At 43.0% G+C, this 24,887-nt stretch overlaps 1 protein-coding gene across 3 annotated transcripts; it reads left to right on the top strand.

The window, feature by feature from the left end:
- Nucleotides 1-238: 238 nt before the first annotated feature.
- On the top strand, nucleotides 239-16,210 carry cd109 (CD109 molecule). Of its 3 annotated transcripts, XM_056426352.1 has the most exons (33): nucleotides 239-412; nucleotides 1,449-1,611; nucleotides 1,740-1,891; nucleotides 1,971-1,999; nucleotides 2,097-2,330; nucleotides 2,436-2,564; nucleotides 2,692-2,731; nucleotides 3,468-3,549; nucleotides 3,633-3,729; nucleotides 4,209-4,305; nucleotides 4,921-5,030; nucleotides 5,123-5,314; nucleotides 5,556-5,660; nucleotides 5,776-5,838; nucleotides 6,641-6,811; nucleotides 6,908-7,060; nucleotides 7,718-7,787; nucleotides 7,920-8,004; nucleotides 8,103-8,220; nucleotides 8,548-8,661; nucleotides 8,801-9,019; nucleotides 9,140-9,281; nucleotides 9,856-10,029; nucleotides 10,123-10,204; nucleotides 10,329-10,560; nucleotides 10,979-11,153; nucleotides 11,722-11,912; nucleotides 11,989-12,144; nucleotides 12,242-12,307; nucleotides 12,982-13,121; nucleotides 13,281-13,437; nucleotides 15,571-15,673; nucleotides 15,788-16,210. In XM_056426352.1, exons 2-33 carry the CDS (start codon nucleotides 1,556-1,558, stop codon nucleotides 15,988-15,990), a joined length of 4,137 nt encoding a protein of 1,378 aa, XP_056282327.1. In that variant the 5' UTR covers nucleotides 239-412; nucleotides 1,449-1,555; the 3' UTR covers nucleotides 15,991-16,210. The 3 variants fall into 3 exon arrangements, with proteins under 3 accessions (XP_056282327.1, XP_056282328.1, XP_056282329.1); XM_056426353.1 differs by having other exon boundaries at nucleotides 239-1,611; nucleotides 3,486-3,549; XM_056426354.1 differs by lacking the exons at nucleotides 239-412; nucleotides 1,449-1,611; nucleotides 1,740-1,891; ... (2 more) ...; nucleotides 3,468-3,549; nucleotides 3,633-3,729 and having other exon boundaries at nucleotides 2,475-2,564.
- The last annotated feature ends 8,677 nt before the right edge of the window (nucleotides 16,211-24,887 follow it).

Below are 24,887 nucleotides of genomic sequence, written 5' to 3'. Positions count from 1 at the left end.
CATCTCACGTCACACCTGCAGCCTCACACTGAGAAACCGACTAACACGTTTCAGCCGATGTAAAGCGGCGTTTGTTGCCAAAGTACCAGCATTGTAAAAGATGTTTATTTGTAACTCGTGTGAGAAGAATAATACCAAAGAAATAAAATGTTAATATGAAGCAAATAATACTGTGTGCGTATTGTGTAACCCAGTGACTTCCAAAGGAAAAAATGTGAGTCTATTAAACACGTCATAGAATGAAAGGACTGGGTAAAGTATTCCCATTTCTTCCAGGTTTCATTAAGGTTCTCATTTGAGTTGGAACAGGCACAGCGTGACAGTGAGGAGCTGCCCTTGACTTCACCACCTCCTGCTGGTGAAGAGGAGCTGATGGCTGGCTCTCATTGTGCCTGTGTCATCGCACTCCTTGGTGAACATTTTATTTACTGCTTGGAGGTTAAAACACGACCCCCACAATGTCAGCTCATCCCTTCCCTGCTGCTGTTTTTACAGAAACTATTTCTGTATCACACAAAAAACAACATGGTTATAAGATTTGACGTCTTTTTTTTCATTTTAACCCTTGTGTTGCCTTCGGGTCATTTTGACCCGATTCAATATTTAACCCTCCTGTCGCCTTCGGGTCAATTTGACCCGATTCAATGTTTAATGTCGGTGTTCTTTCGGGAGTCAACAAACAAACATAAAGTACCTCACACTTAAACTTGGAAAACAATATTAATTCTAATAATTTTCTGGAGATTTTAATAGCTGGGGTCATATTGACCTCAAGGGTAAAATATGTTAGTAAATATAAAGGTAACAGGAGGGTTAAACATTGAATCGGGTCATATTGACCCAAAGGCGACAGGAGGGTGAAACATTGAATCGGGTCAAATTGACCCGAAGGCAACACAAGGGTTAAAATGAACATTATTTTCGTGACTTATCACCATTTTTTTCCCATGACAAAAACTCTAACACCCCGCTGTTCCGTTATCACAACGTGATTAAAATACCACATTTACCACTTACTGCCGCTGGACCGCAATTCTATGGATTTGGTTTTCCGAGGACGCGGTACAAAGTAATAACATGTCTCCAAATGCAATTCAGATTCAAATAGCAGCGGCTTACTTTACACATAACGTGCAAAGTATAACACTCTCCGGTGGTTTTGTGTCACACGGAACATGCCAGGTCGTGTTCTTTCCGACATCCAAGACGCGCTTCCTTCATTATGGATACACACCGACGTCTCTCTCTCTGCTGTGGACAGGCCAGGATTGTCAAACCCTAAAAAAGACAGATGAGACGCAACCCCCCTGGGCGAAGGGCGTTAAGAGTGTGTGAACTCCTCCTTTTGTGTGTGTGACAAAGAATATACGTGTGATAAAATGTGCATGCATCCTGGTGTGTGTGTGTGTGTGTGTGAGTTTGTGTTTGCATGTGAGTACGCCGGACAGACAGGAGGAGGGGTTTCGTCACTTGTCCGATCACTTCACGAAGCGGTCGCTTTCAGTTTGGTGTCTGAACCAGGCGCTGACCGTGTGGCGGACCGAGGACCAGCAGCATGGATGGGATCTGGGCTCTGGTTGTGTGTGCAGGAGTTGTGTGTGACTCATCCAGGTAAGAGACGTAGTCTGTTGATACCGTCCTAATGCAGTGGTAATCACTACATAATAGTGCAGTGTTTACAAATATATATATCATGCAGTCTGTAACAAGCCATTCTTCCATTTTGTTTCTTCTCATAGGACATTGTTTCTGATCTCAAGTCCAGAGGTGGTGCATTCTGGGACACCAACTTCGCTGGCTGTCACAGTCTCCGCTGACTTCCCTGTCAGGGTGACTGCTGAGGTGGCACATGGCAACACCAAAGTTGCCCAAACAGAGGACTTCCAAGGAGGTGACACTGCAGTGAGGCCTTAATTAGCAGAATTCACCTTTGTCTTTTTAGAGGGCTAAAGTATCATTTTGTTTTGAAGGTTTGACCAGAGTTCTCACGCTGCCTCCTGTGAGTATGGACTGTTTATTCTTGACCAATGAGAGAATACTACTTGTTTAGCCTGATATCACGTACGTGACTAAAAACGCTGATGCAATCGCTCCAGTTTCTTGGACCTACAACTGCGGATTCCCCCTTAAGCTTGACGGTGAGGGGCTACCGAGGGAGCGATCTCATTTTCACCAACACCTCCACCCTCCGCTTCAGCCCTAGGAATGTCTCCACCTTCATTCAAACGGACAGATCACGCTACCAACCAGGCGACACCGTCAAAGTCCGAGTGGTGTGTGTGCAGCTGGATAACCGTCCGTACAAAGGCCCGGTGGATATCTCCATACAGGTACGCCTCTGTGTGAAAGAACACAGCCGGAGGAGTTGAAGGGATCTGTAGCCGGGTGTTGTGTGGTGGTGGGAGGGTTGACTGACATTCCTTTGTCACGCGCAGGATCCCAGAGGGAACATTGTGGACAGGTGGGACTCCTCTGGGAACCCGGGGATTGTGTTGTGGGAGTTCAGTCTACCCCAGGCCATCCCAAATCCTCTTGGCCAGTGGGTGATCACAACCACAATGAACGTAGGAAATTTAACGTTGAAATAAGCAACTGACTTCACTGTTGTGCAGCATGCCGTTTGAAACGCTGCTTATTGAGTTGAATAAGAACAGCGTCTGTCTCTTCTACCTTCCATCCTCTTCCCTGCAGGGCGTCACTGATGCGAGAGCCTTCACTGTGGAGCGTCACGGTAATAGATCCATCAGTTTATTGCACAACCTTTTTTTTTGCCAAACCAATTCAATTTATTTTCTGTAGCCCGAAATCACAAATTTGCCTCAGAGGGCATTACAAAATGTACACCTAACACCTCACGGGAACAACTCCCCCAGAGGTAATGGTATCGGGGAGGAGTTTAGCAGTGCAACTAACAAGAACAAGAATACCAGCAGAGGATGGCATGTTGGTCGATCAACAGCCAATCTATCTCAAGAACTATCGATGGATTGCCATGCCATATTCCCCAGAGGATTAATCCTACTAAATTGTCCTATTTTTTCCTTTGAGACAAAGTATATGATATACTAATGATAAATTAAAGTGGCCAATAGCTATTTATCCCCCAGTTGCTCCCCGGGCGCTTCACTGCAGCCCACTGCTCCTTAATACCTAAGGATGGGTTAAATGCAGAGAATACATTTCGTTGCCTCTGTACCTGTACTCTGTGCAATGACAATAAATTGAATCCAATCCAATTATCGCACAGAGTAAGTGAATTAGTAATTATCTGTTGTCCTGTTATGGTCCCTAAAGGTTGCTGTGCACTAAAATGGAATATACATATTCCAACCAGGTTTACAAAGTGCCATTGACTTTATTTTAGTGTGCGAGCGCCTTGTTGGAGACCCCTGCTGTAGCCTCATATTCTGGTTGGTAAGGACACGTACTTCCTGCCGTTCCCCTCATTTTCCTGTCTGCTGTTGCAGAGCATCCTCACTTTGAAGTGCTGCTCAAGACGCCTTTACAGGTCCTCGTTGGAGATGACATAACCGGATCAGTGAGAGCACTGTGAGTTAAAATAACTCATGCGAATCATTAATGTCACATGTACTCGTATGACGCAGTACTTTATTTATGTTTCCCCCCTCTAGGAGCACAAGCGGACAACCTGTGCATGGGACACTAACTGTCTCGGTCACTCTGGTGCCTGATACTGCGTCTCCATTAACGCTAACGCAAACTAAATCGGTGAGGTTGTTAACGTGGCTCATTTGTGAAAGATGGCTCACAGTGGGTACAGTACGTATACTGTACAGCAGGGGTGTCAAACTCATTTTCACCGTAGGCCACATCAGCATCATGGCCGCCCTCAAAGGGTTGTAACTGAAACTTATAAACTACTCCCCAACATAGTGTTAAATAACTCTCTTTGCATTTGATTCTTTTTTTCTTTGGGCTGTAAAAATATTGTACATAATACATTTTCTCTAATATTATAACATAAATCCATTTAATTTGAAACCTTCAAAAGAAAAGCACAGGATATTTTACTGACATTTCTTTAATAAAAGGGGATGAATATGTCTTTCAAATTGTCAGGGGCCATATAAAATTATGTGGCGGGCCAGTTTTGGCCCACGGGCCTTGTATTTGACACCTGTGCTGTACAGTGTGCATACGTATACATACCAAACGTCGACGGCTGACTGTTGACCGTTACTTTTCAGATCTATGGGTCGACACAGTTTTCCTTCAGCAACGCTCTGCTGGAAGGAAACAGCGGTGGTGTACATGTTGCTGTCTGCGTCACTGACAACTCCACAAGTGAGATATATATATATATATACACTACCGTACAAAAGTTTGGGGTCACTTAGAAATGTCTTTATTTTTCAAAGAAAAGCACTGTTTTTTCAAGAAAGATAACATTAATCAAAAATACACACTATACATTGTTAATGTGGTAAATGACTCTTCTAGGTGGAAATGTCTGGTTTCTAATGAAATATCTCCATAGGTGTATAGAGGCCCATTTCCATCAACTATCACTCCAGTGTTCTAATGGTACATTGTGTTTGCTAATCGCCTTAGAAGACTAATGTCTGATTAGAAAACCCTTGTGCAATTATGTTAGCACAGCTGAAAACAGTTATGCTCGTGATATAAGCGATACAACTGGCCTTCCTTTGAGCTTGAAGTTTGAAGAACAAAATTAATACTTCAAATATTAATCATTATTTCTAACCTTGTCAATGTCTTGACTATATTTTCTATTCAATTTTCAATTCATTTGATAAATAAAAGTGAGTTTTCATGGAAGACACAAAATTGTCTGGATGACCCCAAACTTTTGACCGGTAGTGTATATATTTTGAAACTGTCGAGTTAAGCGTCCCAGTTGCCCCTTCTAACCATTTTTGTTGCATCTTGTCACCCCAGGATTTAGTGTGAATCAAAGCGTTGAGGTCCAGCACACAAGGAAAACCTTCCAGCTGGCGTTCCGTGATTCGCCGCCTACACTCAAGCCATCTTTACTCTTCACTACAAAAGTGGGTGAATAATTATTATTATTATATTTATTCAACATCTATTTTTAAACTGACGTTCCCGTTTGATTTCCTTCTCCCCGTCTCCTTCGTAGCTGAGGATCTCAAGATATGACGGAAAGCCGCTCGGCGCTCAGGATCTGACTCACTCTGCCGTGATTGAAGTCACTCAGACGTCATCCACGATGAAGACTGAAGCTACGACTCTGACACTTGCCGTGCCGGAGGACGGGGACATCCACGTTCAGTTCAAGTTACGGGAGCGAGTCGGGAGGCTTTTTATCCTGGTGAGTATTTTTGATTATCACCACGTGGAATGTGGGTCCTCGGGGGGAAGCAGTTTCGTTGTAATACGAGTAGTTTCAAGGTAAAACTTTAGTAGAGTTTGGGCAAACGTCCTCAGATTGTGAAACAAGTTGCTTTCTCAATTTTTTTGAAACAAACATCAGCAACATGCATTGATAATATATTATATTATGAGGTTCAAATGATTGTATATGTTTATATTTTCTGTGTGTTGACATTCAGGCACGATTCCAGTCCAGTGAGGAGACTCTGACTGTCGACAACACCCCCTCCTCTCCGAGTGACTCCTACATACAGATCTCCCCAAATGACACCTTACCTGCACAGGTAGCTTGAAACATATTAATGAATCACCAGAGAAAAGATTCAGCAAGCATGCCGACAGTAGAGGATGTTAATTATGTGACTGAGTCATAATCCACACAACACGTTTAACTTTCAGATTGGATTGCCTCTTCAGATCGATGTACGGAGCACCTTTCAACCAACTGAGCTGCACTTTGTGGTACGTTTGGTCATATATATATATATATATATATATATGAATCAAATCACATGAATAAGAACTCCTGGCATTTTAGGTTCTGCAATAAAGACATATTGCATATCTACATGAGGAACCTTAAAGACAGAGTGCTGATACAGTTAGAAGTAGAATCACATTTATCTCAGGTTAATGGATAAGGGGTAATGCGCTTTTATAATTTTTATGTCATCATTTTTATGTCATTTTTTATCTTAAACAATTTGATTATGTTGTTTTGCAAAACAAAAGCAGAAAACAAACTGACCTTCACTCTATCCAGTGTTCTGTCCTCATTGTGTCCAGTGAAGGTGATCCATCTCTACAATGTTCTGGGAAAAGTCTTAAACATCAGATGGCCCATACCCTACTGTATATATCCCGCACTAGCTCCACCTATTTTTCAAATGTAGTTATAGTTGTTTTGTGGGCCACCAGTATAATTTAACAGCTACAGGTCACTTCTCACTACTTCCTCTATTCTATCAATCCAAGCCCCAAAATCCGACTGGGAACATGTAATCCCACAAATATGTTATTATCTTCACATGAGCAGAAGATTTTAAATTAGTTGTTGATTTGTGTTTTTATACCCTCCGACCAGAACATCAATCACTGGGAAGCCAGCAGCATTTCCCATGTTTCAAGATGATGTTTTCATTAGATATCACTTTACTAAAACACACAGAATGCTAATCTAGAGATCTTTACAGGAATGTATGGACTCCCCTGTGAAGTTTGTGCTTTGCTCAAAGAACAAATACTTGTATGGTTGTTCCTCCAGGTGAGCTCTAGAGGTCAAGTGGTGGCCGCCGGGACCCAGAATGCCTCCTCTTTTTCTCTGACCCCAACAGTGTCCTGGTCCCCTTTGGCCTGCGTCACCGTCTACTGCATCCTCCCTGACGGAGAGGTCGCCATGGACACAGCGCACATCCACATCAACCAACACAACTATGTACTTTAATTATTGTCGTACTATTCTAACAGTTGCATGATTCTCCCGGACATGTGTGTGTGTGTGTGTGATACTAGGTGTGTTTGCGTTCCTCAGGGCTCTCTGAGCTGGAGCACCGATAAAGCTCAGCCAGGTGAGCAGGTGTCGCTCACCGTGACGGGGCTGGAGCCCAGATCCCAGTTGGGAATCGTGGTGATCGGGGCGCACGACGACGCTCCGCAGGGTCCCCTCGACTTAAAAGTGGAGCAGGTGTGACAACCCGTTTTTATTTTGCCGAAGCCTAAAAGGTGGAAAAGTCTATATATTCAGACTAAAGAGCAAAACGGCATCTCTGAAAACTTAACTTGTTGTCTACTGTTAGATTAGCTTCACTCTCTTTTCACCGTTTCATTGCAGAGTCTTCCCCAATCTTCTTTATTCTGTTGTAAACACTTCACACTTTTCCCAGTCAGATACTGTACGGCCGTTTAGTGTGCGACCACTCAACCGGTTAGTCTGGGTGTAACCCATCCGTCTGCTTTGTTCGGAGATGACTCTGTTTCTAAGAGCTGGTAACTTTACCGTGCTGGGTTCAGGGCCTGAGGGTTATTGATGGATGCAAGGTGGAGGAAACAAAGCTTCAGCCCAGTGGGCTGTCTTGAGATGACCTTTCCCCATCTCCACAGTATTGTGACTGGAAGAAGAGAACATTTTAACAAGCAAGATCTCCTCGGGCTTCTTCAGAGTTGAGACTCCTGCTGAGACGTGACCTGTATCGTACACTAATGGTGCATGATCTGAGAGCGGACTTCTCGGGGCAGGCTTTTCATGCCTGTGTTCCAAAAAGTCCTCTTAGCTGTAATATTAGCAACTAATATAACAGATGTACCATTGTTTTCATCTTTTTTGTTTCTTTTCACACCACAGGAATGTAACATTAGGATGCTGACCAATGCCAGACTATATCAGAACAACAAGCCTGGTGGACCTACACATGGTAAGATGGTAACACTGAGTCAACAAGATCCTCTTTATTATAGCATCTACATTCTATTGGCCGTTAGGCCTTTTGTCCCACAATATGATCTTCATCTTCCGATACGGATCTCTTCTCTCTCTTCTTTTTAAGACGGGGATGTCCTCACGGTAGATAAGTATTGGAGCCGTTGGATGGATGCCACTGAATCCTTGCTGTGGTTCGACACTAGTGTTAGGTAAGTGCTGAAAGTTACATATGCTGGCGACTCAAACGAGTGTACAGTGATGTGCTGAATAAATTCAGCGTTGTGCTTTTATCTGTCACTTCTCTCAGTGATGAAACGTGGACCAGTGGGAACATAAAGGTGCCGGACGGCGTCGCGTCTTTGAGAGCTTTTGCACTGGTGATGTCGGACACCCTGAGTCTGAAATTCACTCGTGTGCCACAAAAGGTAACTAAAACATTCACTGCAGCCTCTATACATCAGTGGTATTTCTACAAATCTAATTGTTTCCTTTTGCAAAGAGGACGTTGTGCTTCTTTGTTTGTACTGAAAAAGTTCGAGGAGACATGGGGAGTGATTTCATTTTCTTAGTGTCTGTTGGCTTACTTCATATACTGTCTTGTACGCAAACAATAACAAATATTCACAACAAAGAATTGCAGCTTCAACAATGTTCAAGGTCACAAGCCTACTGAGCCCTGTTCCACCACTTTTAATATCCGCTGCGAGTCATGTTAGTTAAAGTTGCCGTTTAATATGTTCTCCTATTCACAGCTGGCCGTGTCCAAAGATTTTTCCTTGACTCTGGATGTCCCATCATACCTAATCAGAGGAGAGGAGATTGTGCTGGAGGTGAACATCATCAACCATTTAGAGCATGACATAGAGGTATGGTAAATCATCTGACCTGCTAAGTATTTCTTTAATCGCTAGCTGGTGGTGTATTAGCATCTCCCACTTGTCCCTGTAACGTATGGCACACAGAATATGTGGCATTCTTTGTTTTAAAAGACGTCTCTCTCAACAGGTAATTGTGCTGTTAGCCCAGAGTGAGGCCTTCGAGTTTGTTTTGGCAGACAAAGGGGATGTCTCGGTGGTAAATGCCCAAAAGCTCATCATGGGGAGTCATGTGTCTGCTTCAGCGCTGTTCCCTATAAGACCCTCAGGTCTGGGAGAGATGGAAATATGTGTGGATGCCGTATCCGCGGAGGCCTCAGACAGCCTTGTTTGGAGAGTGCTTGTAAAGGTGTGGTATGATGGAAACAGTGGGTAATATCCAGTAATAACACCCAGTAAAAAAACAATGCATTATAACGTGCTACGTGGCATGTTATTGATCCTATAAATAACTTTAATGTTCCCGTAGCCCGAGGGAGTTGAACAGTCCTTCTCTGAGACTCTGTTCCTGGAGATGGAACCAACGAAATACAACAGCTCCAGATCCCTCTCCTTCTCCTATCCACCAGATTTGGTAGCGGGCAGCCAGAGGGCCCATGTGGCGGTGGTTGGTACGTCCTCCATCCTGTCCTCCCTGTTGTGCCACTTCCGTTTTAGCGCTTTTATTTTTACTTTTTTTTATACTTTATATTTTATTCAGGTATTTTTACAGGAATACAACCTTTTAGAAGTAAGAATGCAGAATAATAATACAAAATTAAGTAGAAACGAACCATGCATCTGGCCAAGAAGGGCCATAACGAAACACAAAAATAGAAATGTTAAAGCAGGAAAATAATTATAAATTAGGAAACAGAAAAGCAAAACAACCATGCAACACTTCACCAACATTGTCAGACAATCATAAATGTGGTGCTCGGGAGCGTTATCAAAACATCAACGGACATTTTTGCCTCTGGTGTAACATTCTGCTTGTGATGGTTCATCAGTTTCTTCTCCATTCTTCCATACTTTTTCATTTTAAGATTTCTTAATCGTAGTATATAGGATAGTAAAGGTGGGAAACGTGTTAATAATTCCCAGCACACACACTGTCTGTCCCCTTCTAAGTGTTTAGTGTGAAATTTATTCATGAACATGTGCGATATCTAAATCCCTCCTATCCTCCTCTATTGCCTTACACAGGGGACATCTTGGCCTTCTCCATCAGCAACTTGGATTCGCTGGTTCAGATGCCTCTTGGTTGTGGGGAGCAGAACATGATCCACTTTGCTCCATGTATTTATGTTCTCCAGTACCTGGACAATTTAATTGGCAATGAAGAGATCAGGAGCCGGGCTCTGATCTACATGATGGACGGTAAGCAGCCTTCAGTCAGAACATCACAGTAAATGTACTGGATACAGTGTTAAAGTGTTCAGATGTAATGGGGCATCTTTTGGGCGATGCTAGGATACCAGAGACAACTGTCCTACCAACGAGACGATGGTTCATTCAGCGCTTTTGGAGCCAGCGACACGTCCGGCAGCACATGGTAGGTCACCAGTGGAACGGCTGCAGGCCAAAATGTGTCGTATTTATAATATTTATTTCACTGAATCATCACTTGTGTTGGTTTCAAAGGTCTCTGATGGTGCCTCTCCTTTCTGTGGTCCCAGGTTGACGGCCTTCGTGCTGAGGTGCTTCCTCCAGGCTCAGCGCTACATGCAGGTGGACCAGAGTGTCCTGACCAGAGCCCTGACGTGGCTCTTGAAACACCAGGGGCCTCAGGGTGAGTTCAGTGAGGTGGGCAGGTTGATCTCCACGGAGATGCAGGGAGGACTGGACGGCGGTTCAGTGGGACTCACTGCCTACGTTCTGATGGCGCTGCTGGAGGACGACAGCTACGTGGTGAGTCGGGGGAATTTGTGTTGAAGTTGCATTATGGGATTAAAAAACAAAACATGACAAATTCTAGTGTACATCATATATTTGGCAAAGAAGTCAGTTGATGGTAGTGGTGCACTAGATCATAAAACTCATGGATCGGAGGAAAAAGGGAGCAAATGTCACTTTTAGATGCAGATCATAATCCCTTTGTTTGATTAGAGCATCTATAAGACGACAAAGCTTCACCTACTTTTTTATTTAAAAAATGTCAGTGTCAACCAGCAAAAATCGTGTTTCTTCGTATAAAAAAAAAAAATGATACAAAAATATATTGTTGTTTTAAATAGTTAGCAGAAGTTAAACTGTTTAATTAATCTGTGGAGATCACTGTGGTCTGCCACTCGGCTGGCTGATGGTGATCATCTCTGTCTGTGTGAAGGAAACGCACCCGGGCAACGTGTCCCTGGCTCAGAGATACCTGGAGAACAAGGTGTCCAGTGGCGCGGTGGTCAGTAACTACAGCCTGAGCCTGGTGGCCTACACCTTGGCTCTGGCCAGTAGTCCTGTGGCGGGCGCTGCCCTGGATGAGCTCCACAGGAGAGCCGACTACAGAGGTAATGTCGGAGTTTATTTCATGTTCAGCAATGTGCAAAAGTCACATAAATACTCAAATACCTTCTTATAATCATTATAATTGTTGATACTGCGTTCATTAAATCCAATAAAACTGACATTATTTGGATTATATGTTGGACTAGAACTAGTTAAGAGATACAAATATTTGATATCAATAATATAAATTAGGTACCCTGATGTATAATAGTGAACAAAACCATGAAGTCAAATCTCTAAACTTTGCAATTTATAACTGCTTGAGCAGCACATTCATTAAAGAGATGTCGTATGCCATGTTTGGGGATGTTTTTTTTACCACCACCAACGATGAAAGAAATATAAAATATAAAACATGCTCCATGCAACCCTTAAATACTAATTGTTGCTTCACAGAACAAAACAAAATAAGAACTATTTGTAGATAGTGACTTTATTATGCCACCATCTGGTCAAGTGCTAGAACTTAAAAAGAAGAGCGTGTGATAATAAGAACATGTCAGTGCTTGTGTTAGTGTGATTTAGGTTTTGTTTTTCCCAATAAGTCTGATCCCGTAAGTTGTTCCAAAGATGGAGTCATGACGTGGGGATCCTCGGCTGGCCTGGAGTCACATGACTGGCAGACGCGCTCGGCACAGATCGAGATGGCCTCTTATGTGCTGCTGGCTCTGTACCGGCGGGGCAGCTTGGTGGAGGGCATTGAGCTGTTGAAGTGGTTAAGCAAGCAGAGAAACCATCTGGGAGGCTACGGGACGACACAGGTGACTGACATTTACCTGTGCAGCTGGGAATCAAATGAACGTTTTTAATAAATGAACGGAACGTTTTCTTTCCCAGGACACGGTGGTGGCCCTCCAAGCTCTGGCTTTTTACGCTGCCTTTAGCGGCGCCACCGCCATCGACCTCCGGCTCAAAGTATCTTCCCCAACGTCTCCGTTCGTGTCACATTTTAGCATCAACTCCAGCACCTATCTGACGTTAGAGCGCCAAGAGGTAACAGACGTGGGTGATAACGGTGCTTAATGTGCCATGTGACTATGCTGTGTTGTCATCCTGGACTTTCTTTGTTTACCTTCTTTATGTTTCTTAGATCAATTCTGACAAAGATCTAAACCTACATATATACATGGAGGGAAGAGGATTTGCAATACTTCAGGTACAGTAATGATACTGTTTGTGTATGTAATAACCGTAAAGTACAGATTTGATTCGTGTGCCGCTTCCATATAAATTCTGTAAAAACAATCCTTGTTAAAGGAACATTTAACGCCATAAACTCCCACAATGCAGCACCGTTTTCATCCTACAAACATATTCAAGTCGACATGTTTAATGACTGTAGCATGACCATAATGTGAACATGCAGCTGTGCATGGGAGCTTCCCCCAGCAGAACGACTGCATTGTAAAGGCTAAATGTAGCATGATGATCACGGACTACCAGCAATTAACATCTGGAACACATACTGTAGCTTGAAGTCCTTCATTGTCTCCGGATCAGATCACTCACAGGAGGACTTTAGCGAGAGGTTCGTCTTTTCATTATGTGGAATATTACAAACAACCAATTCTTGTTTTTACTTCTATGGTTCAATGCTTTATTGTTGGAGCTAATACAGAGATGCAATCTTTATTTCATTGTTGCTTTCATGGAATGAGAGATTTCTATCACGGTATTGTTGTTGTGACCTTGATGGATTTTAATTTATTCATCTTCATTACAGTTTCGTACAATTTTTTTGCGGGGGTATCGGGCAGTACAGTACATTTAAACTCTGCACCCCTAAATCTAAGTGTTTACATTTTTAAACATCTCCATGAACCCATCCAGATGAATGTCTTTTACAACTTGGAGACCAAAGCTTTTTCACAGAGCCTGCAGCGTGCCAAAGACGAGGGGGCTTTCTCATTAACTGTTGATGTTACTGTTGAAATGGACCACAATCACATGCTGCTCGTGATATGCACCGGGTACGTACAACCTGACCTGAATGTCAAAATAATTTTATTTTTGCTAAAATATGCCTGTATTTCTGATTTCATTCATATTTTGTCGTTTAAGTTGTCATGCCTTTCAACTATCCTGCAAGACGAGGGACTATAATCATGTACATCTGACTTGACCTCTAGGTTGAAGGACAGTCAGCTGATATCTCACACGGGCATGGTCATATTGGACGTGGGCCTGCTCAGTGGCTTCAGTCTCTCTCCTGGAGCTGCTGCCCTGACGGGTCTCATCAGGAAAGTGGAGATACTTCCTGAGAAAGTCAGCCTCTACCTAGATTCAGTAAGTGTTTCAGCATGTCTTCATTTCATGGTCAGGCATGACACGTCGAGTGAAGACGGCCATTTTCGTTTTATTTTGTCAAACCAGAACTTAAAGAAAATTGTCCGTGTTAAAGTAACATTATGTAACAATTGTACCTTAAAATAACAGCTTGAAAAATATTGTGCCGCTACAATGACTTTTAATATGGCGATTTGCGCCTCCGCCATTGCCATCGGGGGTCTGTGGGGAAATAACTCCGCTATGTAGGATTCTGGAGCCGCCCGATCCGAGGCGGATGTACTTCGACCTGCTTTCTGGCAGTGATTACGCAATGTCATATAGTGCCACTCCACGCTCACAGCTACAGTATAAGGGTAGCTTTTTTATGTAGCTTTTTGGTGTTGTCAACAATATTGTATTCGATCACACGTACTCCACATTCAAACATTTAGAAAACAACGTATATCGGCTGAAAACGCGATCGGTATTTCATCTAAACTAAATGTTGTCATTCTTTTGGTTATGTTGTAACAATTCGCCCTTAGCAACTCAATCAAGGGGAAAAGGTACAATACGCAACAAAAAAAGGGAATGGGCAGATCTGCGAATTCTGGTGTTAACTCTCTCTGCTCAAATGGTCGTAAAAGAAAAACACAGTCGATATGCGGAAACCCAAATGTTATTCTATTAAATCAAATTCAATGCATCTGCAAGCCCCCAAAATGAACACATACACTACAAACAATCAAACCCACTCAAAACGAAGTATAATCCCGGATCCCGACAGTCCCAAAGTCTTTGCAGTCCCCGAAAACAAAAGTAAATGACTGCACCCGCACCCCCCCCCTCCCCCCAAAAGCCGGCAAACAGCTGACCGACCAGGCGGAAAAGTGGCGAGGCGCCGCGTTCAATCCCCGCGCTACTTCACCCTAGTCCGGTAGGTGCTGGGCCCAGTTCACAGTGCTCCTGCGCAGTCTTCGTATTAGTGATCCCGCCCGTTGGTATAAATCCAAAATAGAAACAGTCGCCGGATTGCTTCTACCGGGCTGCATCTATCGTAACTGGGTATTTACGACACTGAAGTAAACATTAAATACCTCAAAAACTGAAGGGGGCGCTAAAAGGGAAAAACTACATAATGGGGCTTTAAGTCATCATGATTGTCGTTAATTATTATAGTGCATTAAACTTCCATTAGTACTCCTCTGGTTGCAAGATGAAGTCAGATTGTACAGAAGTCTATGAGAAAATGGCGCTACTTCTCACTTGATGTATTACCCCGTAAACATTTCATTATTGTCTCACTTGCTAGTTTAAAGTCTTCTTCAATAAAGTGCAATCTTCATTTAGTATATTATGGTTCCATTTAGAGTAAAATACAACGATACATTGGGGTATGCTTTAGGGCACAGGTGTCAAACACAAGGCCCATGAGCCGAATCCGGCTCGGCGCATCATTGTAAGTGGCCCCTGACGGCTTGAAAGACACATGTTCACCTTTTCTTCAAGAAATTTAAGAAACATATCACATGCTTTTATTTTGAAGGTTTTAAATTAAATGGATGCATGTTATAATATTAGAGAAATCTACTTGTGTGCCATATTTCTACACTCGAATAAACGTAATCAAATGCAAAGAGAGTTATTTAACAACATGTTGGGCAGTAGTTCATACAGTGTTTCAGTTACAACCCTTTGAGGGCAGCCGTGATGCTGATGTGGCCCACTGTGAAAATGAGTTTCACACCCCTGCTTTAGGGCGTGGCTACCTTGTGATTGACAGGTGGCGACCATAGCATCGTCGGGTCTGGGGGGTTTCTGTGCTTTCATCTTGGAACTTAAAATGTAAAAAAACCAGAGGACCACAGCAATCACACTGATCTCAATGCTTCAAAACAGTAGTCCACCAACCAATGGGTGACGTCACAGTGACTTTATCAATTTCTTATATTCAGTCTGTGGTCTGCAAAGAACCACACTTTTCTTATTAATACCTTTAAAGTGTAAATAAGGAAGAGAATGTAGTAGGCTACCCTAATTTTAAAATGTAAACATGATTACCTATATCATGTCATTCTACATATTCACAAGAAATTAAGAATTAAGGCAGGTAAATGTTATATTGTGTCACTTGTCTGGTCCCATTTGCAGCTGAACAAGTCGGAGGTGTGCATCAGACTTCCTCTCATCAGAGATTACAAAGTGGCTCGCGTACAGGATGCTGTGGTCCATGTCTACGACTTCTACGAACCCAGTGAGTTCAGTTCATTCAATTCTGCTCCGGCTAGTGAAAAGTCAAGACCACTAACGTGACCTACTCACAGTACCATGTCCTGATTATCATACACTTCTTTACCCCATCCCACAGCGAGAAAGGCAAAGAGGACCTACAACTCCGATGCTCTGCAGAACATGAATCTGTCCATCTTCTGCGGTGAAACGTATGAGCTCTGTAGGCCGGGAATCACCATCAGCGTGACCTCCCCACTGCTCTCTCACTCTGTGAGCAGTGCCGCCTACAGCTTCATTTGCATATGTCTTGGAGTCACTGCTTCTTATGGTGTAGTCTAATTAGAATGAATTGTAGCGATGATATAATTAGACATAATTAAAAATATTACACAAATTGTAATATGCACCAGATGCAGTTAAATGTGTGTTTCTTGACAAGTGATTGTAATATTTAGAGGCCTGTTTGCGTGCTGCTCTTTTGCTTTGTGCACATGCCTTCTACTGTTCATGAAGTGTTTTTTATTATTTCTATTAAAGGGGACATATTATGAAAATTCCACTTTTTTAGTGCTTCTATACATTAATTTGGGTATCTGGCATGTCTCCCAACACAAAAACGCTGGGGGAAAAAACCTCACGCGGCTTGTTGTGGTTCCTCTATATCAGAAACTATATGCTTGAGTGCGTCAAATGGGATCACCACCAACGTCTACGTAGATTTTGAAGCACGCCCATGTAGGGAGTCTGGCGACATGGCCTTGGACCGCCCCCCACCACAACTTTGCAGGTAAAGTTTATTTATTATTAAAGTTGTGTTCATATTACAGACATGAGTCATCAAATAAGTCATGTCATCAAATACAACGATTTAATAAGTAAACAAGCAGGGTTTTTCCTGGGTCAAAATGGGTCTTCGGTATTCCCAACATTTTTTTTTCTCTATTGCTATATCACCGTAATTAGCAGACATCTATGTATTTTTTTATTTTTTTTACCATAAATAATGGAGGCAATGCTTGAGGAAATCATTTTGCTAAAATAGATAGGCTAATAGATTGACAATTAGAGATGCACCGATCAGGTTTTTTGGTGCCGATCACCGATCACTGAAATCAATATCTGCCGATCCGATAATACCGATCACTGATCACGGTGTTGATTGAAGCATTCTATTTATTGTGTAGCATTATTGCCTAGGACTATGAGGAAATACATATATAAAGCACCTCAAACATTAAAGAAATTACAGATTTCTTTAAACATTTAGGACTTTTACTTTGAAAAATGTCCTAATTGATACATTAAAATTGTTTGATTGCTATTGTAGGGGATTTCAGATATGTATGGAACACATCTGCATTATTCATTTCCTGGAACTCTTGGGGAAATCTATATACAGGACTTTTTTTAACATACAAAAGTCTGACTTATTTTTTATAAACTCTTCCTTGGTACAGTAAAAATGTTTTAATGTTAGCATAATTTAAGCTAAATCTCAGAAACGATCTCTAAAGATACAAAATCAGTTCATTGTTTACTTGTATATGTTAGTGTATGATTTGTCGACATCTTATTTTGATAAACGGATGTTGTTTCACGTGGTTCTTTCCGCTAACTTTGCAAAACCGGATGTTGTCACATAAATCCTTCTGCTAACTTTATCAAAACCCTCGCGCGCTCCCGATCGAATGCGTTTACCGTGACCATCAGTCTATAGGGGGGGGGTGGGGGGGGGGGGTGCTAGTGACTATTTTTTTGCTCCATCCCAATGCGCGCAGACCGGTGTTACGGTTCAACCTGAGTCCCTGTTAACTGGCGACCTTCGGTCGAATGCGTCTGTTGTTGTCGTAGTTACGGCAGATGTTGATAATAGCAGGAGCATACGCAGCTGTCCTGGCGAATGCCGTATTGTTAAATTCTACAATGCAATGAGAAAGCTTCTCGTGTCGTGTCTGGTCTGAACATACCGGAGGAGACGATGTAGAAGAGAAAGCGTCCAGCGACTTGAAGCGTCGCGTGTTGTTTATGGTTGAAACAGGAAGTTAGCAAACTGCCCTTCCTTTGAAATACATTTGGTCAAATAAATAAACACTTAATCAACATACAATTGGGAGTCTGTTTTGTGCAAACATGCATCACGTAGCATAACTCTGTAGTACAACAACAACAAAAATATATAAGGATGTTACGGGATTCGAACTCATGTCTTTGGGAGGAAAAAAGGTTTATTATCGGGGATTTTACCACTAGGCCAAGACCGACAAGGTATACTCTGTTCACACAATTAAATAACCTGTACTGCGGTCACTGGTCACCACGAAAGGCAGAAAACCACCAGATCAACTTGTGACCAAGCACACTGCCGACTACCATGGAGCATGTTGACGTGAACGAAGGAGCACTCTGTTTCAAATCAAAACGTCTTTAAAGGGCTGCAAATTAATGAGGAAAATGTTTGTGTTGTTGTCATGAGGTAAACATACACAATGTGGACAATAAGGCCAAAAATGTACCAACAGTCAATTTTCGGGATTCGAACTCATATCTACGGGTGGAAAATAATCAGCAGACAGCGACACTACCACTACGCCACGATTGGCATATCGAGTATGGACTTGGACTTGTACTTTTACAAACAAATAAATAAAAAACAGTCAACAGTCGCCCCTCAAGGCAGACGGCAACCAGATCAACTTGTGACCATAATGCTGCCGACTACCATGGAGTATGTTGACATGAACTCCGGAGCACTTAACCATATTCTCAAACCAATAAGTGGCTGTTCCAACCAGCCAAGAACACACAGAAGGCAAAACAGGTGAGTTCACTTGAGTTTGATATGGGAAATAAATAGTCACATTCCATTCATAGCATTACACGCTGTTTAGGGCTAGGGGAGGAGATGATTGAACCATTGATTCTCTGATTTCCCTTTTTTCTCCCTGTTAAAAGGGTTTTTTGGGGGAGTTTTTCCTGATCTGATTTATAGCCGACAGATAGTTTTTCACTGGGCGATACAAAATAAATTAATTTGGCATGTAATTGAATGTGACTATTTATTTCCCTAAATATTTATTTGCACAAAACAGACTCCCAATTGTATGTTGATTAAGTGTTTATTTATTTGACCAAATGTATTTCAAAGGAAGGGCAGTTTGCTAACTTCCTGTTTCAACCATAAACAACACGCGACGCTTCAAGTTGCTGGACGCTTTCTCTTCTACATCGTCTCCTCCGGTATGTTCAGACCAGACACGACACGAGAAGCTTTCTCATTGCATTGTAGAATTTAACAATACGGCATTCGCCAGGACAGCTGCGTGTTCTCCTGCTATTATCAACATCTGCCGTAACTACGACAACAATAGACGCATTCGACCGAAGTTCGCCAGTTAACAGGGACTCAGGTTGAACCGTAACACCGGCGTCGGAGCTCTGCAGCGGAACAATCGATCGGCGTATTGAGCACCCCTGCATTCAAGCATTAAATAGCCGAGAGGTTTTTTCAGCGTGAGGAATTCGATGTGTGGCGGGAGTGCGTGAGATATGCAGTAGGGGCGAGATCCCCCTAGCGACGCTGGCACTCAGTGGCACTTGCCAGTAGTTGCCACAGCTACTCAGTGGCACTTGCCGGCACTTGCCAGCAGTTGCCAGCAGTTGCCAGCAGATGCCACTACTAGTCAAAAAGTGCCACTACTAGTCAAAGAGTGCCACAGCTAGTCAAAAAGTGCCAGCAGACGGAGGGTCGGCCAGGCGCGTCTGCGGCATGTCTGCGCAGTGACGAGTCTGCGACGACTCAGTGACAAGCTCCACTGAAGTGCCCGGACAGCGGAATAAATCACTTTCATGATCACAAAATGGAGAAGCTGCGGTTTAGCTAGATAGATAGATAGCTAAAATAGCTAGATACACAGATGGATGTGTGTATATATATATATAAAAAAGACACTAATTAATATATATATATATATATTAATTAGTGTCTTTTTGTAGACACTTACTGACAATATGCAATAAGATAGTGCTGTACATTACTGCTGTACTGTATTTAATATTGTTTTGCTTCTACTACGTTTCACTTCGTAATCTATTACACTTATATACCATGATATTGTAACGTCTCGGACGTTATGGCACTGATGACACGGAGACGGGACGACGTTATTAATCCTCCCTTTATTAGGCATCCACCAACACACACAGCGTGCTCCTCTCAGTTTAGCAGCTCGAACGTCAACAACAACGGTTCCCGTCAACCACCCTTAACTCCCGTTTTCCGACAGGTTAACCCCGCCTCCCCTCTACTCCGCCAATCACAGGCACGCCCCCTCGACCAGCATGCACGGTGCCACACTTTGATTGACAGCCACTTCACAGGGTCGTTACAATATATTACGAAGTGAAACGTAGTAGAAGCAAAACAATATTAAATATAGTACAGCAGTAATGTACAGCACTATCGCATATTGTAAGTAAGTGTCTACAAAGACACTAATTATATATATATATATATCCATCTGTGTATCTAGCTATTTTAGCTATCTATCTATCTATCTATCTATCAATCTAGCTAAACCGCAGCTCCTCCATTCTGTGATCATGAAAGTGATTTATTCCGCTGTCCGGGCACTTCAGTGAAGCTTGTCACTAAATCGTCGCAGACTCGTCACTGCGCCCGACCCTCCGTCTGCTGGCACTTTTTGACTAGTAGTGGCACTTTTTAACTAGTAGTGGCACTTTTTGACTAGTAGTGGCATCTGCTGGCAACTGCTGGCAACTGCTGGCAAGTGCCGGCAAGTGTCACTGAGTGCCAGTGCTTACACTTTAGACTAACAGTGGCATCTCCTCAAAGTAGAATTTCATGGCGGTATAACAGTATGACATGGTAAAACAATAAATTATATATATATATATCTTTTTTTTAAATTATTATTAAAGAAAGGCGGGTACATTATACATTTTGTAGCGACCCTGTGAAGTGGCTGTCAATCACAGTGTGGGACCGTGCTTGCTGGTCGAGGGGGCGTGCCTGTGATTGGCGGAGTAGAGGGGAGGCGGGGTTAACCTGTCGGAAAACGGAAGTTAAAGGGTACCTGTAGTGCAAAACAACAACGTGCTACATCCATTCGGCGCATCAAATAAATCATATTTACCCCGCTGCTATTGTCAACAAGTCACGCATAGCCCGAGGATTTACATTTCTTTGTCAAAATTCCGAATCCGTGGGCGCAGCCATTTTGCTAGTTATTTACTCCAGCTCAAAGCTAACTATGACGTAGAGTCGTTGAAAGGAATTCAGCCAATCCGGAGCCACTTCTACACGCGTTGCTTCTTGGGATAGATCGGTGGCCTCAAGAATTACACAATCTGTATCAGGGTGCTCAATATGTCGATCGCGGCGACCTGCCAGTCGATCGCGGCGTAGTATTGGTAGATCGCATGACATAAAAAAAAATTGGCCCGCCCCCCCGTCACTTTCTCTATAGCGCCACATTACAGCAGAAGCACGTCATTTCTGTCTCTACGTGTTGCGTTGACAGTCCTCTGCCCGCCGTCTCGTGCGCGCGGAGCTCCGACACTGGTTTGCGCGCATCGGGACGGACGGAGCAAAGAAAAAGTCACTAGCACCCCGAACATGTCGGCCGAACATTGCATCAATGAAAGACATCTCCAGCGCTGGCTTATGCGCGATGTAGCTATCAAGCTCACTCTTTTGTGTGAAGCAGATGAGGTCTAATGACACTATATCATCGGACATAAGTTCGTGCTCTTTACAACAAATGCACTCTCTGTCTGTTTTTTGTGGCACACATTTCACAACTGCACCAAACGTCCGCCGACTTGCGTGCACGGTCCGCACGGTGAAGCATCTGTACCGGCGGTCCTTCGGCATCAACTTCATCAGAATCATCGCTATCATCGCTGTCACAATTCACTAAATGGGGATAGTCTGCTTTTAAAGGTTCAAACAAGTATCCAGTTGCTGAATCAGACAATCTTTCATCGTCCATATTCTCAATCTCTCAGCATTTGTTTGCGAGCGCTCGACGTTGTTTACATTGGTATCTGAACACATCCGCTGTGGCTGGCTGTCGATCTATCAACGATGTGACGTCACACCACCCGCGACATATTCAAGCTCTAGTGCAATGTCGCATGTCGGATTTGAGGACTTTGAACAGCCTAAACTACGTATTGTTATTGAATACTGGACCGTCAGTGCATGAATACACTTTAGAAACACATTATCTTTTGATCTGGCTACATATTGTTTTGCACTACAGGTACCCTTTAAGGGTGGTTGACGGGAACCGTTGTTGTTGACGTTCGAGCTGCTAAACTGAGAGGAGCACGCTGTCTGTGTTGGTGGATGCCTAATAAAGGGAGGATTAATAACGTCGTCCCGTCTCCGTGTCATCAGTGCCATAACGTCCGAGACGTTACAATATCATGGTATATAAGTGTAATAGGTTACGAAGTGAAACGTAGTAGTAGCAAAACAATATTAAATACAGTACAGCAGTAATGTACAGCACTATCTTATTGCATATTGTCAGTAAGTGTCTACAAAAAGACTATATATATATATATATATATATATCCATCTGTGTATCTAGCTATTTTAGCTATCTATCTATCTAGCTCAGACATGGGCAAACTACGGCCCGCGGGCCACATCCGGCCCGTTAGGCTTTTTAATCCGGCCCGCCGAACTTGTCCAAATCGCGACTTTGTTTACTTCCGGTGTGCGTTGGCGCGGAAAGAACTCGTCACACGAAACCCTTCACCGTGATTTGTCAATCCGTTTGTCTGTCAACATTTCTCGAAAAATACCAACCAATGAACACTCAGTAAATCACAAAGGACCTCCCACCACACAGGTGAGACTCATTTAGAAACAGCCGCAGTGATTTTGGCGAGCAGCGCGGAGCCTGGAGGGGCTGCGGAGCCACGAGGAGGAACACGCAGCCAGAAGAGGTCCACCTGGACCGGGTAAGAGTCTTTACTACACGTTACGTGTCACGGTGTCCGTCACGGTGTCCGTAACGTGCGCGCGGTGCTGACTAGTTTTGTATTTTACAGAGAGGATTCACCAGCGCCTGCAGCGCAGCCTGCAGCGCAGCCTGCCCGGCCAGCAGAGAGCTCTCGTGACACGATGACATGATGTTATTATAGTGAAGCTATATTGTAAATAGTCAATAGTTGTGTTCTGTTTTCTATTTCTCAACATGTATATAATGTAGATTTTTTTATTTTATGTACAATACATATTTATAAAAATAAATAAATGTAATGGTCATTTTTTATTTGCACACACCCCATGAAACTTTATCTGCAATATGAAGTCATTTCTCAGTCCCATCTTTATAATTTTGGTGAATGTGTGACAGACGCATCATTTTTACTCAAAACGGTAATACAAAATGTGGTTTTCCTCATTTATTTAATTCAATTCAGTTTATTTGTAGAGCCCAATTTCACAAATTACAAATTTGTCTCGGAGTGCTTTACAATCTGTACACATAGACATCCCTGACCTTTGACCTCACATCGGATCAGGAACAACTCCCAAATAACCCTTCAGGGGGGAAAAGGGAAGAACCCTTCAGGAGAGAACAGAGGAGGATCCCTCTCCAGGATGGACAGGTGCAAGTACATGTATCTAGCATTGTATTCAGATATTACACTGCTTTTGTGAACCTATGACCTTTGGTAAACCAATTTCAAACACCAAAACAGTTGGTCCACATGAGTAAAGGTGTGTTTTCAGAAGAGATATGAATAATTTAAAAAAATAGAACTTCAATTGTCAGCTTTAGGGTCATATTTTCTCGAGTAAAGCGCTGTCAGTCTGTTTGTGACGGGTTCATACACATGCTGACCAGATGACGCCGCACATCGCCCTCACTTTAAAGACCCCTTTCTAGTTTCTGCTGCAGGCAGGATATTTAATACAGTATCTCTCAGGACAATCCGTCCATTATTTTGCGGGGTTTAAAACAATTAGAAATTATTGAGCTTGAGTATTTCGTTGGGTAATTTGTTTTGAATGTTGAAAGTGATTCCATTGATCTCTTTCCAGTAAATGTTGATTACTTTAACTTTGCACCCTAAATTGAAATGTATAAAAAACAGACGCAATCTCCAGGTTAAAAAAATTACATTGCGTGTCCAAATGCTCCTGGCCCGGCCCCTCTGTCACATTTTAGAACCGAATGTGGCCCGCGAGTCAAAAAGTTTGCCCACCCCTGATCTAGCTAAACCGCAGCTCCTCCATTCTGTGATCATGAAAGTGATTTATTCCGCTGTCCGGGCACTTCAGTGAAGCTTGTCACTGAGTCGTTGCAGACTCGTCAATGCGCAGACATGCCTCAGACGCGCCTGGCCGACCCTCCGTCCGCTGGCACTTTTTGACTAGTAGTGGCACTTTTTGACTAGCTGTGGCACCTTTTAACTAGTCGTGGCACTTTTTGACTAGCTGCGGCATCTGCTGGCAACTGCTGGCAAGTGTCACTGAGTGCCAGTGCTTAAACTTTAGACTAACAGTGGCATCTCCTCAAAGGAGAATTTCATGGAGGTATAACAGTATGACATGGTAAAAAAAATAATTATATATTTTTTATTATTAAAGAAAGGCGGGTACATTATACATATCATGGTATATAAGTGTTATATATTACGAAGTGAAACGTAGTAGTCACAAAACAATATTCAATATAGTACAGCAGTATTGTACAGCAATATCGTATTGCATATTGTAAGTAAGTCTAAAAAAATACATTATCTATGCAAGTCTGTGGCACTTGCCACTGAGGTGCCACTGAGGTGCCAGTGAGGTGCCAGTGAGGTGCCAGTGAGTTGTCGCTGAGTACTGGCACCGAGCGGCACTTGCCACAGACTTGCCACTGAGGTGCCACTGAGGTGCCAGTGAGTTGCCAGTGAGTTGCCATTGAGTTGTCGGTGCCAGTGATTGCACTCGCCCTCTCTCGAGATATGACCGAAATGCGTGAGTCTCACGCTCAATGCGTGAGACTTGAGAGCCCTGCTTCATCTGCAGTAGCCATATTTCTACAAAGGTAATGGCTAGCTGGGCAGGCAGCAGCTAGGCGAGCGCATCTCGCGGAGGAGGGGGGAGGGGGGAGCTGGCTCATTAGCATTTAAAGGAATGCACTCAAAACAGGTTAATCTGTGGGGAGGTGTTTTTGACAGGGTAAAAAGGGTGCTGTTTGAAATGA

Source organism: Pseudoliparis swirei, chromosome 11 (assembly GCF_029220125.1).
Source record: "Pseudoliparis swirei isolate HS2019 ecotype Mariana Trench chromosome 11, NWPU_hadal_v1, whole genome shotgun sequence".
Classification (NCBI taxonomy): Eukaryota; Metazoa; Chordata; class Actinopteri; order Perciformes; family Liparidae; genus Pseudoliparis; species Pseudoliparis swirei.
This window is presented reverse-complemented; position numbering and strand designations above follow the sequence as displayed.